At 44.1% G+C, this 18635-nt stretch overlaps 1 protein-coding gene across 1 annotated transcript in view; it reads right to left on the bottom strand.

Annotated features, from left to right (window-relative positions):
- LOC117365912 (atypical kinase COQ8A, mitochondrial-like) overlaps nucleotides 1–13018 on the bottom strand; it is a 28666-nt gene extending 15648 nt beyond the window's left edge. Inside the window, exons 1-9 of the mRNA XM_033956854.1 lie at nucleotides 12862–13018; nucleotides 7617–7747; nucleotides 7187–7519; nucleotides 6443–6509; nucleotides 6076–6153; nucleotides 2891–3010; nucleotides 717–802; nucleotides 278–418; nucleotides 91–172 (exon numbers count right to left, since the gene is read on the bottom strand). Coding sequence (XP_033812745.1) covers nucleotides 91–172; nucleotides 278–418; nucleotides 717–802; nucleotides 2891–3010; nucleotides 6076–6153; nucleotides 6443–6509; nucleotides 7187–7519; nucleotides 7617–7745 — 1036 coding nt within the window. The 5' untranslated portion in view covers nucleotides 7746–7747; nucleotides 12862–13018. The remainder of the gene's footprint in view (nucleotides 1–90; nucleotides 173–277; nucleotides 419–716; nucleotides 803–2890; nucleotides 3011–6075; nucleotides 6154–6442; nucleotides 6510–7186; nucleotides 7520–7616; nucleotides 7748–12861) is intronic.
- Nucleotides 13019–18635: the final 5617 nt, after the last annotated feature.

Genomic DNA, 18635 nt, shown 5'->3' with positions numbered 1-18635 from the left:
GTCTTCCCCAGCATTATTAGCTCTGAGATTTCCAGAAATGATGCAGCCCTGACAAGGGGTACTAAAAGAGAAAAAAAACAGATGACCTACCTTCTGGTAAAGCATTGCTCAGGTTCAAGACTGCCATCAGGTTCCTGACATCACTATCAATGCTCTGGGCTATACCCGGGTACTGCAGTCAGAGAGAGGGAAACGTAAAACACAACCCATACATTGTTGGCTAGTTCCAATTCACTCCCATTAGGAGGTAGAGCAATGAAGGCCTAGAACAGTTTACCTGGATCTTCATGGCTACATCTCGACCATCCTTCAGCCTCGCAAGGTGCACCTGTCCAATGGAGGCTGCTGCAAAGGGCCGCTCCTCAAAAAATTCCAGCTGTTCCTGCCAGCCGGGGCCCAGCTCTGAGTTCAGCACTTTCTGCAAGAGGGAAGGGGGGGAGGGGAAAGGAAAGATATTTTTGGAAGAAAATTACAGTATAATGTAAGACAATTCCTCTTCCTGGCTCTTACTTTTAAAGGTGGGGAATGATCTGCTATTGGGTTTTGCCTATCTCCTAACAAACTCTGCAAAAGTAAGCAGTTGCAACCTGCTCCTGAACCGCTATTGAGAGCGATATCTTGTGATGTGATAGAGGGGGAGGTTCTGATATAAAAGAAGGCAGAGGGTGACTGGTGGGATGGATTTCAGCCCTCTCTCACCCCTCTGTTGTACTTACAATCATTTGCTTAGTAGGCATGAAGTCAGCCCCCTGCCGGACACGCTCAAATATCTTCTGCAGGGTGGGGTTCACAAAGGCATCATCTGAGAGAGAGAGACAAAAAAGGCTTCATCTGGTTACCTATTCTTGTAACTATTTATTGTACTGTTGGTTGGATGACTTTTTAGGTAGCTTTCTTATGCTGTATGGATGAATGTGAAAATGTTCAACAAAAGAGGCAACCGAGATGTCTAAACCACCAAAACAGTTACATTTATTGTAATCAAGTCCATAAATTAGAGTATGTCCAGTGAAAACCAGATATGGTTACTTGATTGGGAAACCAATTTTTTGATGAAGTCCCGACTAGGATCCCAGTTTCGGCTATGCCTTTCTCAGGGAACTAGAAGGTAACTTGAGTAGAGTTTGGTCTCCAATTCGTAAATCTGAACATAGAATGCGGAAGCGCAGGGATCGGAAGTGGAGTTGTACAGTTTTTGAGTTCTTCATTTCATATTGTCCAGATTTACTGGACATACTCTAATTTATGAACTTGATCACAATATATGCAACTGTTTTGGTGGTTTAGACTAGAGAATGATATAGTGACAGTTACCCGCCGAAAAGGGGATGAAAAAAATCCTGGTCACCGCAGGTACAGGGACAAGGCCATTCAGTGCCCCATGGAGCGGTGAATGGCCTTGTCCCCGCCGTTAATTGAGGGAACGTTGCAAAAGCCGATCGCGCAGTCTGAGCATCTCCCTTCCTCCCTTGCCTTTGCTGGTGATTTTTCTCTTAACAAGCAGCCGGAGCATTTTCTGAAGTTGCATGCGGCTGGCTGGCTGCCTGAAATTTCTCCTCAGACACAACCAGAAACAGAAAGTTGCGTCAGAGCAGATAAGAAGTTTCAAGCAGCCAGCCGCACGCGACTTCAGAAAATGCTCTGGCTGCTTGTTAAGAGAAAAATCGCCAGCGAAGGTAAGGGTAAGGGTGAGGGAGGGAGGGGGATGCTGTTGGGGACAGAGTTTCCCATAGAGCTTGGGGGGAAAAAAGGACACCAAAGCAAAATTGGCTGAGGAGTAGGGCCTCCCAGGGCCATCCATTCTTTCTCTGATGCAGCAGTGGCAGGCTTGAGTGCCTCACTTGCCGATTCTGGGCTCAGAGCTGGGTTCTCAGACTCTGACTCAACTGGGATAGCGCACTTGGGTCCATGGGGAGGGGAAGGGAAGGGAGGGGGGACGGGGCAGGAGTAGTAGGAGGGAGAGGAAGAGAGATGAACTGCCAGACCCAATTCAGCACTGAAGTCTGTCATGTAACATACAGCTTTCCAGGCTTTGGAGATGAAGACAGCAGTGTTCCCTCACAGTAGGAAGGAGGGAGTGAAAGGGAAAGAGATGCTGGGCCAAGGGGATGAAGTAAGAAAAAGACAAATATTGAACCCACAGCAGGAAAGAGAAAGGGGAGAAGGACAGGCAGGTGAGCCAGATGCTGGAAGCAGGGGGAGAAAGAGGGAAAGAAGCTAGATGGAGTTGGAGAGGAGAGAGACACATTGGTGTGGAAAAGGAAGAGAGGTGAAATCTGGACACAAGAAAGTAACAAACAGAGGGGAAATTATGTGCATGGGGGTACAGGGACAGAGACATAAAGGGGAGATACATGGGGATGGTATATGGATACCGTGGAGGGGGGAGGGGGGCAATGCCTGACACAGGAGGGAATATACAGATACAGAGGGGAGATATTAGAAATGAGGAAAATAGGAACACAGAAGGGAGATAGTTTGTGCGGATGGGATCAGTTGGTTTGCGGGGACAGGACGGGGACCGAGCTCATGGGGACGGGGACAAAATTTTTCCCCGTGTCATTCTCTAGTTTAGACATCTCGCTTGCCTCTTTTGTTGTACATTTTCACTTTTTCGCGAGGCAAATTTGTTTCTTCTTTTTTTCTCCTTTTCGTATGGATGAATGTGTATGTTTTTCTTAACTTGTAAACTGCCTTGATAGTCTAATTGATCAATTAAGATATAATAAATGTTATGCATAAATTCTTTCTTTCTACTGATGCTCAGAATGCTGGCAGCTCAAAATTAACCTCCATCCTTCCTCTGGCTGACCCTTCTGCCTCCTGCTTTGGATTGTCCCTACTGCCCTCACCCTTACAGTTATCTGCATATCCCCCCTTCAATTCTCACCTTGGATACTCAGCATCTGACCGAGTTTCAGGGCTGCTCCCCGAACTTTGCACAGCGTCCTCACAATCCTCTCTGCATTTGCTTCGGATAGGAGAGCACCAGAGGTCAAAAAACGTGACCCTACAGGAAAACACTGAAGTTAATCTAGGCCATAGAGATTTACTTAGCTCATTAAGGTTCCAGTCTGAGGCTTTGTGAATATAAGAGCAGCCATACTGGGTCAGACCAATGGTCTGACTCAGTATCCTGTTTCCAACAGTGGCTAATTCAGATCACAAGTACCTGGCAGAAACCTAGATAGTAGCAACATTCCATGCTACTGATCCAAGGGCAAGCAGTGGCAACTCCCCCCCCCCCCTCATTGTCTATCTGTCTATCTCAATAGAAGAGTATGGACATTTTCTCCAGGAACTAGTCCAAACCTATTTTAAACCCAGACACACCAACCGCTGTTAACACATCCTCAATGAGTTCCAGAGCTTAACTAATCTGAGTGAAAAAATATTTCCTCCTATATGTTTTAAAAGTATTACCATGTAATTTCATTGGGTGTCCCTTGGTCATTGCATTTTTTGAGAGTGAAAAATCAATTTACTTTTACCCATTCTATACTACTCAGGATTCCACAGACCTCAATCATATCCTCCTCTAGCCATCTTTTCTCCATGGTGAAAAGCTCTAACCTCTTCAGTCCCTCCTCATATGAAAGGAGTACCATCTCCTTTATCATGTTGGTCACTCTTCCCTGAACCCTTTCCAACTCTGCTATATTCCCTTTGAGATATGGCAACCAGAACCGAACACAATACTCAAAGTGAAGTAGCACCATGGAGCAATACAGAATATTATAATACTAGTTTTTTAGCCCGTTACATTAACAGGTGCTAGAATAGATGTGTAGACTTAGGCATTTCTTTATTTCTCTTTCTTGCTGTATGTCTGTCTTTCTTTCTCTCTGTCTCTCTCCCTAGCCCCGTCTTTCTTTCTTTCTGTCTCTCTCCCTGCCCCCAGTCTGTCTGTCTGTCTCTCTCCCTGCCTCCTGCCTGTCTGTCTGTCTTTCTGTCTCTCTCCCTGGCCCCCTGTCTGTCTGTCTTTCTGTCTCTCTCCCTGCCTGCTGTCTGTCTTTCCCCCCTGTCCAGCAACACCCCTTCCCTGCTCCCCCTGTCCAGCAGTAGCCCTTCTCCCTTCCTTTTACTTCCACCCTGTCCAGCAGTACCCCTTCCCTGCTCCCCCCCATCCAGCAGTAGCCCTTCTCTCTTCCTTTTATCTCCCCTCTGTCCAGCAGCACCCCTTCCCTGCTCCCTGTCCAGCTGTAGCCCTTCTCCCTTACTTTTACCTCCACCCTGTCCAGCAGCACCCCTTCCCTGCTCCCCCTGTCCAGCAGTAGCCCTTCTCCCTTCCTTTTACCTACCCCCTGTACAGAAGCACCCCTTCCCTATTCCCCCTGTCCAGCAGTAGCCCTTCTCCCTTACTTTTACCTCCCCCCTTCCCTGCTCCCCCTGTCCAGCATCCGCTAGCCTGGGAAGCCTCAGGGCTTTTGCTAGGCCAGCCCACCTCGCATTATTGAAGTGGGCCGGCCTAGCAAATGCCCCGTGGCTGCTTGATAAAACCACGGCTACTGCCGCTGTTGGTCCGGAGGTGAGAAGAGGCATCCCGGCAGCAGCAGCGTAGTCAGAAGGCAGGAAGTCAGCCAGCGTTGGAGATCATGGCAGAAGGCAAGAAATCAGCTGAGGCAGGCACTGCGCATGCATGGCACAGAGGCACGGAGCACGGACAAATGGAGTTTGAAGTGCACATGCACGCTAAAGGTTTTATTATAGCGGATTCTTGGTCTTATTTACCATTCATTTCCTAATAATTTCTAGCATCTTGTTAACCTCTTCAAATCACATTGGGCAGGGAGGAAGTCCACGGATGCCACGCGATGGGTATGACACAATGCCCATGTCCCACTTCTGTGTATGCCCTCCTTGCAAAAATGTGCTATGTAAGTTATGTGGGTATTTGCAGAACTAAGCTTGTCAGATTTTCCAATTAGAAAATCTGAATTCCCTAGCCCCACCCCCTAGGCCCGCCCAGTTCTGCCCATTCCCATCCTGTAACATCCTAATCCCACCCTAGCCCCGCCCCCACTGCCTGCTCAAGTACACAAGTATATGCTAGTATTCTTAACATTTATGCATTTAACCAATGCTACCACTTAACTTATAGAACTACCTCCAATATCTGCTGTGGTTCTTTTTATAAAGGCCCCTTCCTTTTGTCTGTGCCTTACAATCTTGTCCTATCAAACCACTTGGGTCTCATCTGTCTGCCCCACCTTTTCTTTTATTTTGTGACGATCTTCCCCTTGGGTGCTACTGTTGTAAACTACTTTGGTGTTTATGACAAATGCCAGTATACCTAATAAATAAAACCAACTTAGGACACGGAAGAATGAACCCTTGGACTCAATATGGCAGTCAAACTCTCAGTGGATCTTAATGCTGCTGTGAGTGAAGCAATAACAGGAACCTTGCCCATAGAGCAGAACACAAAGTTTTTTTTAAGAATGCTGGTCACACGGGTAAACAGGCTGAACTGCGAGTCACTCCAGCACATTTTTACTTAGAGGGAGGCGGAAGAAGAAAAACAAGTCAGGTTGAGCATTCTTTGTCCCTGGCAGCGTTACCATGGCGATTGGCCTAGTCACAACTGACAAGAGACTCTGCTGACTCTGAAATTGCCCTAGACCACAGAGAAGAAAGCAAAGCAACCAAAATGAGGACAGCCAACTTTAAACATAAAAGGCTTTTTAAGGGAAACACTTCTGGGAAATGTGAGTGCAGTGGTGATAGGACAAGTCTCTAAACCTGTACTGAAACTAAAATGTATCAAGCTGTTATAGTTTATTGTCTCTTTTTTTGCAAGATGGTGAAAGACCTGGATATATTTTTTAATTCCTCCTTTTAATATAAGGAGAAATTAGGGTTTGGCCTTCCAAAGTCAAGATGGCTCTTCAAAGCAAAGGAACTTTAAAGGGAACACCCAATTGCTGTTTTCAGACAGTACACTAACCTATTTATCTCCACTTCATGCTCATTTCCAGAAACCTATTATAAATTACCCAGATAATAAAAAAAAAAACTGGCAGCAGAACTGGTCAACCTAATACTATCCACCCACTACCAGAGCATGCCACTTACCTTCTGTATTCCCATCAGGTCGTAATGACTTTTTTGCAGCCTCTACCAGCGCTCCGATCCCAATGCCCACTGCCAGTCCTGCAAAACAAGAACCAACATGGTCAATCACTAAAACGTTCTTAATACTGACATACTGTGTGTGGTAGGCAGAAGGGATGAAGGAGAAGAAGGGGAAGCAGAGAAAGTCAGGAACAGAGCAAAAGAAAACAAATGGTGATGGGAGCAGCAGGTCTCAGGCATGCCATTCTTTCTCACTATGGTTGAAAGTGAAAGGGGTACAGGAACAACAGGAAAAAGCAAATTTAGGTGTGAGGTGGGGCAGGTAGATAACCCCGTCATAAAATGTTCCCCCTTGCCCTTCCCTTACCTCCAAAATTTGCCAGTCTCCCCAGGCGTGTTGCTGGAACCTTCTGCTCCCGAGCTTTATCACTCAGCTATAAAGACACAAAGTAAAGTTGTCAGGATTAGGATTGAATTAGGATTGGTGGAGGGACAGCACTGCTACTCCAGTGCTGATAATGCAGGGTAGTACAAGAGCAGATGCTCTCTTTTTAGACCAGAGTGTCGCAAACTTTTCAAGCTGTGGCACACTAATCTCATGGCAGCGGCTGGAGGGCACCTGGAAATGTGCGGACGCACGTGATGTCATCATGTCAATGTCTTCGCATGAGCTGATGTCCTCCAGCCGTGGCCCTGAGCCTCCTATTACTGCCGGTGGGGGGTGCTGGGGAGGGGGGAGCTGCAGAAAGAGAGGTGAGGAGAAGTAGCAAAGGTGCCGACAAGGAGAGGCACCGGCTGACTGACTACAAGACGTGCCTCTCGTCGCGAGAGACACGTCCTGTAAGCAGTCAGCCGGCACCTCTCCTCCTTGCCAGCATCTCACGGCACATCTGGAATTTGCCAAGTCACACAGTTTGCGACACACTTTTAGACTTTCTGTTGCAAGGAAGCACTGAAGGAACTACCACACTGCTGGTGGTGCTTTCCTCCTAGGGATGGCACTGAACAGCAATGCTAGAGGAGGCACTAAATTGCTGGAAGTGTGGTTCTTCCAGTGCCAACCCTGTATAAGATGAGAGTAGCTGCACTTCTGCCATAATAACGATCATACCATTTGCCGGTATGGACGAATAGGCCCCAGTTTGGATTCTCTGGCTTTCCGTAAATCCTCTGCAGTCAGCCCTTCAGTAGCCGCTGTGTTCTGATGAAAAAATCGTGCTGTGGGCACTGGACATGGCACTCGAGTGACTCCTTTCATAAACCGCATTTCTGTAGCTCTTTGTGTCCCAGTACGCCACAGTACAGAGGGGGAAACCAAGGTGGGTGTCTCTTGTCTCAGTCCAGAAGACCTGAAAGCACTCAGGGGGCTGTCCAGACTGGCAAAGGGTGAGGCTGAATTCCAGATACAGCCTCCCAGAAGCTGAACTTGTGTGTTGCCGATGTCCTGTGGACCAAGACAGAGAAAAAAGGAAACCCAAGGTTCCTAGAAGTCATACAACATGTAGGAAGACTACTCGTAACTAGAAAACCTTCTTTCTTACCTCTGCTTGGCCATTAGTCCTCCACCTTTGCACGCTGGAATTTGGAAAACCGCCACTCAACAGAGAGGGCGGGGAATCAGCCAGGGTTCTGCCCACCAATGGAAAACCCCTCTTCAAGATGGAGGCCATGTCTACAGGAAGACAATGTCAAAAGGGTCAGAATAAGGCAGTAAAGACCATAACTGACCCCTTACCCTGCTGTATGACCATGAAATAGTCTTGGTGCTCGGATTTATAATAATAAGTTTTCAGTAAGATTGCCAACAGCAGTCTCACACAGCCTTGCAACCTGCACAAAGCTTGCCAATTTTCAAACACAAGCTACTCATGCACATTTTAATCAAAGTTAAAATGTATGTGCTCATTTAGCTGAAAGAAAATGAAGTTGTAAAATTAGGCGCGTTAGTGGCAGGTATCTAAGTGCACAGCCTGTATATCTACCATATGCCCCCTGGAATGTTTCTTATACATGGGCCCATCTGTGCGCTATGAAAAGTAAGCAAGTTATTACAGGGGGTTGAAAATCTATCTAGTTGCATTTTGTTGACTAATGCAGGTCAGCTCTCTGTTACCTGCTTAACAGGCAGCTATCCGCCAGATAGATGCACTATTGTTTTTTTCCCCCCCAAATGTCTTTAATACATCAGACCCTACATCTTTGAACACCTACTCCTTATATTAACATTTCTCCTATAGTCCAAAAATTAGTGTTGTTCAAAGTACTTAAGTAAAAGTAAAAATGCATATATATTTTAATACTTTAAAAGAACAGTGAAAAACACATAAAAACATTTACTTAGGTTGAGGGGTGGTAGATTCAAGAGCAATGTTAGGAAATTCTACTTTACGGAGAGGGTGGTGGATGCCTGGAATGCGCTCCCGAGAGAGGTGATGGAGAGTAAAACTGTGACTGAGTTCAAAAAAGCGTGGGATGAACACAGAGGATCTAGAATCAGAAAATAATAGTAAATATTCAACTAAGGCCAGTACTGGGCAGACTTGCATGGTCAGTGTCTGTATATGGCCGTTTGGTGGAGGATGGGCTGGGGAGGGCTTCAATGGCTGGGAGGGTGTAGATGGGCTGGAGTAAGTCTTAACAGAGATTTCGGCAGTTGGAACCCAAGCACAGTACCGGGTAAAGCTTTGGATTCTTGCCCAGAAATAGCTAAGAAGAAAAAATTAAAAAATTTAAATTGAATCAGGTTGGGCAGACTGGATGGACCATTCGGGTCTTTATCTGCCGTCATCTACTATGTTACTATGTAAAAATGTTATCACCTAATATATTACTTTTTGAGCAAAAAGTAAAAGTACAACTACAATGAATGCAACTATTAATGTTTTTATCCCAACAACTTTATTGCCCTGCAGTTCAATCCACTTTCCTTGTAGTAAAACTAAATTTTTGAAAATGACTGTTCATTTATCAAGTGTGATTGTAGCGTAGTGATTAAACCTGCAGCCTCAGCATCCTGAGGTGTGCTGCTCCTTCTGACCCTGGGCAAGTTGCTTGATCCTCCACTGCCCCTGGTACATTGAATAGACTGTGATGGAAAATGCTTGAATACCTGATTTGTAACCCCTTCTGAGCTCCTTTGGGAGGAAGGGCTAACAGAAATCAAATATATCAATCCAGCATAGTTAAAAAGGTGTTCAGCCACTACCCTAGCACAAAGTGGATTTTTCAGTCTGATAAAGAAAAATAAGTTCCTTCAAATTAGGTAAGGCTGCACTATTACTGATGTCTTCTGACTTGGTCTGCAGGTATTGATCAAGGGAATTTCTGTCTGAAACACTAGACTTCCATAAAGAAAAGCATACTTTATCATCATTATTGTCATTATCATTTGAATCAGAAGTACAGGCAGTCCCCAGGTCAAGAACGAGTTCCGTTTTTTAAACTGTTCTTAAGCTGAATTATGTATATAACTCGGATCTTGTACAGTACAAAGTTTACATAAGAACATAAGAATAGCCTTACTGGGTCAGACCAAAGGTCCATTAAGCCCAGTAGCCCGTTCTCACGGTGGCCAATCCAAGTCCCTAGAACCTGGCCAAAACCCAAGGAATAGCAATATTCCATGCTACCGATCCAGGGCAAGCAATGGCTTCCCCCATGTCTTTCTCAATAACAGACTATGGATTTTTCCTCCAGAAAATTGTCCAAACCTTTCTTAAAACCAGCTATGCTATCCTCTCTTACCACAACCTCTGGCAGTGCGTTCCAGAGCTTAACTATTCTCTGAGTGAAAAAATATTTCCTCCTATTGGTTTTAAAAGTATTTCCCTGTAACTTCATCGAGTGTCCCCTAGTCTTTGCAATTTTTGATGGAGTGAAAAATCGATCCACTTGTACCCATTCTATTTCAATCATATCTCCCTCAGCAGGCACTTTTCCAAGCTGAAGAACCCTATCCTTTTTAGTCTTTCCTCATACAAGAGAAATTCCATCCCCTTTATCATTTTGGTCGCTCTTCTTTGAACCTTTTCTAGCGTCACTATATCTTTCTTGAGATAAGGAGAGCAGAATTGAACGCAATACTCCAGATGAGGTTGCACCATGGAGCGATACAGGGGCATTATGACATTCTTAGTGTTTTTAACCATTCCTTTTTTAATAATTCCCAGCATCCTGTTTGCTTTTTTGGCTGCTGCCTCACATTGGGCAGAAAGTTTCATTGTATTGTGTACGATGCCACCCAGATCCTTTTCTTGGGCGCTAACTCCCCCCCCCCCCCCCAAGGTGGACCCTAGCATCCGGTAACTGTGATTCGGGTTATTCTTCCTAATGTGCATCACTTTGCATTTGTCCACATTAAATTTCATCTGCCACTTGGACACCCAGTCTTCCAACTTCCTAAGGTCTCCCTGCAATTTTTCACAATCCGCATGTGTTTTAACAACTTTGAACAGTTTAGTGTCATTTGCAAATTTAATCACCTCACTCGTCGTTCCAATTTTCAAATGATTTATAAATAAGTTAAATAGCACCGGTCCCAGTATAGAAGCCTTCCTTCTGACATGAGGGAAGGCTTCCGGGTCAGCCGCGAGCCTTGTGCTGAAACCAGCGGCCCAGCTTCGTGAAGAGAAGTGTCGCTGGGAGGAGAGAGGTAAACACCCATGGGAGGCATGAAGGATCAGGCTGCTGGGTCATCTGTGAGCCACGGCTTTACAAAGAGAATTACGATGGGAAGAAGGAGCCAGCCATAGGAGGTAAACACCTGCAGGAGGCACGAATTTGTGACACAGAATGGAGGGAAAGACAATGAGGGATGTTTTGGGACAGGGAATGGAGGAGGAAGGTCGCATATGGACAGGAAGGGAGGAAGAAGGGGTGTGTTGACATAGGAAGGGAGAGGCTGGACCCCAGTTCGGAAGTACGAGTTCGACATAAGTCAGGCATTCTTAAACTGGGGACTGCCTGTTGTGCTAATTCATCACTTGCATTTATCCCCTTTACCCTAGCTTTATCTTCATTATCATCATTATGCTGTCTAATTAGAAAGCTTTCAGAAAGTTGGATTCCTTATCAGTTCTAACAGTTTTTCATCTAATGGCAAGCTCTGAATATCTTCGAGAACTGATGCAAGAACATCAAATGGGTACGAATCCTTCAATCTTAAGAAAAGACAAGCAGACTTCCCCTCTAAAGACTCTACCAATCCAGTGGATAGTCACCCCAATATAAAATTTTCCATGGGATGACTAGTAGTCTGTTGTGATAAAGACATATCACAATTCAGAAAGAATTGCTACCAGTTTCAGCTTCATCTCCCCTTCAAGCTGACCCAACTCATCACTGTTGTACAGGGCAGGATTAACCAATAGGCCAAATAGGCACGTGCCTAGGGCCCAAAATGGTCAGGGGGGCCCGATGAAGGAAAGCATCAACATTGTTTTTTTCCAATGACGATGGGCCCCTCCAGCATCGATCGGCAACACGGGCCCCCCCCCCATCGACGGAAAGTATGACAAACAAGCAACGCGGGTAAGAAAGGCAACGGGAACTGTAATTGTGCAAGCAGTGCTGCTTGCCCAAAGCTTCCCTCTGACGCAGCTTCCTGTTTCCACATGGGCGCATGGTGGGGCGGGGCGGGGCAAGGGGCCCATTGTAGTTGTGTGCCTAGGGACCCTCGATGAATTTATCCTGCCCTGCTGTTGTATATGGCTGGAGACCAGTAAACACACGCAACTCCACTGTTGTTATAGGTTATATTCACTGAACAGCAAAATTTAAGATGAGATGATCTACTGTTTGCATGACAAAGTTTGTAATAGCAAAATTCAGTTCCCGGTTTTGCTGTTTCATTTGGTTTACTGAGGAATCATCATTTACATCTTGCCTCTGTTTTTATTTTTTAATTGCAAGCATCAGATGTAACTAAGTAAAAGTAGCGAAAATTGGCAAAATTATAACTTCAGTAAAAGTAACAAATGTTATACTGTACTTCCTTACAAAAACATTTACTTGGTTGTGTGGTATTTGCTGCATTGTAGTGCATTTACTTAGTTACTATACAACACTGTCCCCAATATTCATGCAGAGAAGTCAGTTCCTCTCTTTTTCCCTCTGATCCCCTATGAATGGGTCAATTCATGTAGCCAAGGTATCTAACGCAGATGGGTTTAAAAGAGGTTTGCACAAATTCCTAGGGGAAGTTCATAATTTCTAGCCAAGAAGATTCTGGAATGGTACTGCTCATCTTTGAAAAGGAGCTACAGGAAATAGATTTATTCTTTGGGATCCTCCAGAAACTTCTAATGACCTAGGCTGGCCACGTCTTGGAGCCAGAATGCAGGGCTTGACAGATATACCTTTGCTCGTATAATTTGCCCCCCCCCCTCCCTCCCCTCCCAGGGACAAGGGACAATCTCCCTTCTAACCCCCAGACACAAATTTCAGCGTACAGGGGTAGAGTCTCCCTGTAATCCTCATCGTTGTGCAAAAGGGAAGCAGATCCTCTCCGATAATTTCAGTCTCTACTGCCCTTCATCCCTGTGCATAGAAACAGCAGACCCTCTCCGTGCAATACTGTAAATCCTAATCCCTATAACTCCCAGATTGTCGTTTTATTAATCATCAATTCTGGTGCATAATGACAATTCCCTAAAACCCCCCAGATCTTCGCCCGGCCTATAATCCCCAATCCCTACGCATAGGGACATATAATCTCCCTATAGCCTCCAGATCCCAGTGCACTGGAGACAGACCCAACCTCCCGCAGCATCTCCCACTTCCCCTCACCTTGCTGCACCAAAACACACTGCTCGGACTGGGGCTCAGTCCCCCGGGTCTTGTCTCTATGGTCGGGGATCCACCCCTTTTTGTTCTTCCCTGCCGCAGTTCGTGTTTACCATTTCTCCAGACTCGCCCGTACAGTGACGTCATAGACAGGACCAGCCAATCTTAGTGAAGAGTCAGAGGTAGAGCGCATTGCACTCGGTGCACGTAGGGCATGTAGGATGCAGCAGGCGCAGAAGAGAGGCGGGGACGGGAAAAGTAGAATGCCTGGAGCCCAGTGCATTAGGAGACCGCGCAATCGCGCACATTGTGTACGCGCACTGCATACAGCATTGTAAGATGCATGTATTCTGCATGCGTGGTATTTGCTGCATTGTAGTGCATATATACACACATTTCTATATACTTGTCAGGTGTAGGGCTGTAGGATTATATAGCATTGGGGCACACTGAATATATATATATATATATATATATTCAGTGTATATATATATATATATATTTTTTTTTTTTAATTTTTTTTTTTTCAGTGTATGAACACCTTCTTTCACATCAAGCAGCATTGTGTGGTAAAGACCTAGATCAGGGGTGTCCAATGTCGGTCCTCGAGGGCCGCAATCCAGTCGGGTTTTCAGGATTTCCCCAATGAATACGCATGAGATCTATGTGCATGCACTGCTTTCAATGCATATTCATTGGGGAAATCCTGAAAACCCGACTGGATTGCGGCCCTCGAGGACCGACATTGGACACCCCTGACCTAGATCAACTGCTTTCGCCCACTACTTATGAAGAATTCAGAAAACGTCTAAAAACTCAACTGTTCCTAAAGTATATAGACAACTGACCCACTCATCTTCTTTCTCCTCCATAGTGATTCCTCTGTCCTATTAATCTCTTTCTCCTCAACAACGCATTTCCAGTCCTATTAACTCTCCTCTTCCCCCCTCTTAAATTCAATCAATTTATACTTCGCTTAATCTATTGTAAACCGCATAGAACTTAACGGTATTGCGGTATATAAACTGTTATTATTATTATTATTATTTTATATATATATATATATATTCAGTGTGCCCCAATGCTATATAATCCTACAGCCCTACACCTGACAAGCATATAGAAATGTGTGTATATATGCACTACAATGCAGCAAATACCACGCATGCAGAATACATGCATCTTACAATGTTGTATGCAGTGCTCGTAAACAATGTGCGCGATTGCGCGGTCTCCTAATACACTGGGCTACAGGCATTCTGCTTTTCCCATCCCCGCCTCTCTTCTGCGCCTGCTGCATCCTACATACCGTATGTGCACCGAGTGCAATGTATATATATTCAGTGCACCGAGTGCAATATATATATATATCTTCAGTGTGCCCCAATGCTATGTGCTTAGCGTCAATTCTGTAATGGACACCTTAGTGCTAAGATGTTGCTATAAAATATTAGGCTGATAGAGTAGAAGTGTTCATCCTCCAACAGGGACTGGATTTAGGGTGGGATAAGGATAATTGGAGATCAACAGGAGCATGATCAGATAGAATAATTGGAAAGATCCTAGCAGAGGTAACCTGAGGCTTGAGTGATTTGGATATCAGAAAGAGGTCAATTCTGGAGTAGGATTTGTGTGGTGCGGAGAAAAATGTGAAAGAGCTATCAACAGGATGAAGGATTCTCCAGGGGTCACACAGACCATTATCTTTGATTATGGAATGAAATTCAGATAACATCATTGGAGAACAATATACCGTGGATGATAGCCTGTCTTTAGTGGCCTCCAAGGGTAAATTAAAATCCCCACCAATAATAAGCGAATATTCAGAATATTCCAAAATAATTTCCCTTAAAGAGGACATGAAGGAGAGGGTACCCACATTTGGAGCGTATACATTCATAATAGCCAATTTGAAAGAGCCCAATTGGACGGTAACAATAACCCAAAGACCATCCATATCAGCAGACTGGCCAAGAAGCTGGGGATCCAAGCCTTTCTTGAATAGTATGGAAACACCTCTCTTCTTCTGGATCGCAGGGTAAAAGACATGAGAGTCATAACCAGGAGACTTTAGGATCTAACATTCATTGAAATTAAGATGAGTTTCTTGCAAAAGAAGGATGTCAAAAGTTTTGAGTTTAAGGTAGTCAAATATTTTTTACACTTAAGCAGGTGATTTAGACCACTGACATTCCAAGAAACCATGTTAAGTGAAACCATACAAGGTCCATATAGAAATCAATAATAGCACACCATGGGTTGGAAGCATTGTAAACCGGAAGTCGTCATCAGGAAATTTAATCACCTCACTTGTTATTCCCATCCTAGATCATTTATAAAAAATGTTAAAAAGCAACGGTCTCAGTCTTGCTTCTGATATACCTAAAAAAGTTCTTATTATATGTTTTTGCTCCCAAGGCAATCTCCTTTTCAAAGAGAAAACCATATGTAAATAATAATATATTTTTTCAATCACATCAAATATAAATATTTGCACATAAAAACATATTTACAACTGCCAAAGAATAATACTGTCACAAAACAGTGTTCACTATCAATTTGTTGTTTATATTTACAAAACAAAAGAACGATCAAACAAATCTGCAGTGAAGAATCGAATGACGAAAACAAGGAAAAAAACTGCAGATGCGATGTACAAGGTACAAAATATTTATTGGCGAAAATACAATATAGCAATCCAAAAAAAGGTTCTCATATATGAAGACCCAGGACCTGACACGGTCCATGTTTCGGAAAACACTCCTTCCTCAGGGGTCTCGGAAGTTATGGTACATAAATGTAGAGAACCTTATTGGAAAACAGATAACACGGGTAATCCATGAACGGCAGACAACATAGTGCTCTTGTCCAGCTGCAACTCTGTTGACTTGCAGAAAACGAAAGTGAAAGAACACTGCGGGAAACTTCTTCAAACTGGCAGCAGCAATTCATACACTTGTTGCAGCTGGACAGGAGCACTATGTTTTCTGCCGTTTACGATCCATGTTATCTGTTTTTCAATAAGGTTTTGATTTTGATTTTATTGCTAATATACCATTATACCGTGAGGTTCAAAGCGGTTTACAATGAAGATAGATTAAAGATACATTAAAATAAAATAAATAAAAATGGTACTTTGAATTTCCCTAGCTGTCCCGAAGGCTCACAATCTTGCTAAAGTACCTGAGAAAACAATTAATAAAAATAAAGAAAATGAAATAAAGTAAATTCCAGTCAGACAATAGGATCTGATGTTAGAAGTTCATAAAGACGATATGCCAAAGAACGAAAGCTGGTATGCTCCTTGAGCCCTGACGTATGCAGCCAAGCCAACACACAATATTTCAGCCATGAGGTTTCCCAGGAAGTAGTAATGAGTGCCAAAATACAGTTTCTCTACATTTATGTACCATAACATCCTGGACCCCTGAGGAAGGAGTGTTTTTCGAAACATGGATCGTGTCAGGTCCTGTGTCTTCATATATGAGAATCTTTTTTTGGATTGCTATATTGTATTTTCTCCAATAAAGATTTTGTACCTTACATAGTAACATAGTAGATGACGGCAGATAAAGACCCGAATGGTCCATCTAGTCTGTCCAACCTGATTCAATTTATATTTTTTCTAATTTTTTCTTCTTAGCTATTTCTGGGCAAGAATCCAGAGCTCTACCCGGTACTGTGCTTGGGTTCCTACTGCCGAAATCTCCGCTAAAACCTACTCCAGCCCATCTACACCCTCCCAGACACAGACCGTGAAAGTCTGCCCAGTACTGGCCTTAGTTCAATTTTTAATATTATTTTCTGATTCTACATCGCATCTGCAGTTTTTTATTTTCATTGTTTATATTTACACCATACACCAAGGGGCTGATTCTTGAACCATGTGTCCTGATTTTAGGTAGCCATAGGCATCCTACAAGTGTCTGACAGCCAATTGGGATGCACGTTCTTAGAAAAAATGATGCCGAGGAAGGATGCCTATGAGGAAGGCATCTGTGGCGTGTCTTTGGAGACGTGCAGGTATACTTAAGCACGCCCAAGGTAGGGCAAGGGTGTGGTTTTGCCCTGAAGTGGCCTTGGGCAGGCTTAAACGTTGGTATGTGTCTCCATAGATGGGAGACAGACACCTTAAATGTAGGCCTGCAAAATGCTGCCCTACATTTAAGGCAGGGATCTCAAAGTCGCTCCTTGAGGGCCGCAATCCAGTCGGGTTTTCAGGATTTCCCCAATGAATATGCATTGAAAGCAGTGCATGTACATAGATCTCATGCATATTCATTGGGGAAATCCTGAAAACCCGACTGGATTGCGGCTCTCAAGGAGGGACTTTGAGACCCCTGATTTATGGCATCTGTCCAGGAGTGCAGACCTGATTCTGAATAGGACGCCGCTACGTAGTTGACACAAGATCTGATAAGGGAGGAAGAAAGAGAGAGAGAGTCCTGTACAGGTATACAGGTGAAGATTTTAAGTCCTCTATAAAACTGGAGGTGAAGGCAAAACCCCCTGAAAATTCCCCAGAATAATAGGCCAACACTACTAAAGGCCTAAGATGGCTGAGAATGCTCTGACTAAAGCTGTCAGCCTTTGCACAATCTATGCTTGCTGAAATAAGCAAGCCAAGCGAAAACTTATTCTTTTACATGGCAACTGGTACCATATCTGCTGTAGTTCCATAAGAACAGGGAAGTGAGCATAAGAAGGATGAGGACATGTCTTGACCAAGAATATAAGAATACATCATTTGCGAGATATATCCTGGAATGGGCGGATTCTTACTGGACCTTTTGCTCAAAATTGATGATTTGATATTAAAATGACATTTTAGTAAACAGGGCGTGCGTACAGTATGACACAGCATGACACAAGATAATGTTAACCAATTAATAAATTGATAAACGTTTGTAAGTAACCAATCAGAATGCAAAATGTAACATGCACCGTGGGCTAGGGCTATCAGAAGCATTTGGCTATGAGGAGGACAGACATCCAGGTATGCTCAAGTGCTTGAGGCATACTATCTGTCAGCTCCATATGCTGTAAAGATTTGCTCTTGTAACCTGTTATTGATTGTTAATAAAATATATATTGATTATACCGGCATATTGGGTTTCCATGAAGTTAGTTATTGAAGGCCATAAACAGGTGGCTTTTCAGATCGGCAGTCGCTAATACCGGTGTCCTATACAAAATCAGACCCCAAATGCCTAACATGTTTCAGTGTGATGCCTGCTTTAAGGGTTCATGGAAACTAGGTGCTACAATGACATCAGGGCATCTGATACCATGTATCAGAAAGGGCAAAATGACCCTTGTAGTAAGCAGCTTCTCAAGTAGAGAATGACACGGTGAAAAAATTGGTCCCCGTCACCGCCCCGTCCCCGTCCCCGTCTCACCATCCCCGTCACCGCCCCGTCCCCGTCTCACCATCCCCGTCACCGCCCCGTCCCCGTCTCACCATCCTCTTCACCGCCCCGTCACCGCCACTGCCACCCCATTCACCGCCCCGTCACCGCCACTGCAATCCCATTAACTTTTCTTTATTTACGTATAAAGGAAACATTCTTTAAAACTTTAAAACTTTAAAACTTAGTTAAATATTAGTTAATAACTATACAAAAACAAAACACGCAGAGAAAAAATTAATTAATATAAATTCTCAAAACTGACACATTTTGATCACTAAATTTAAAATAGTTATTTTTCATACAGTTTTTCAATCACTAATCTTCCACCACCCCTGGGGCTAGCAATGAAAAAACAAACACGACATG

The sequence above is a fragment of the Geotrypetes seraphini genome, chromosome 8, assembly GCF_902459505.1.
Source record: "Geotrypetes seraphini chromosome 8, aGeoSer1.1, whole genome shotgun sequence".
NCBI lineage: Eukaryota > Metazoa > Chordata > Amphibia > Gymnophiona > Dermophiidae > Geotrypetes > Geotrypetes seraphini.
This window is presented reverse-complemented; position numbering and strand designations above follow the sequence as displayed.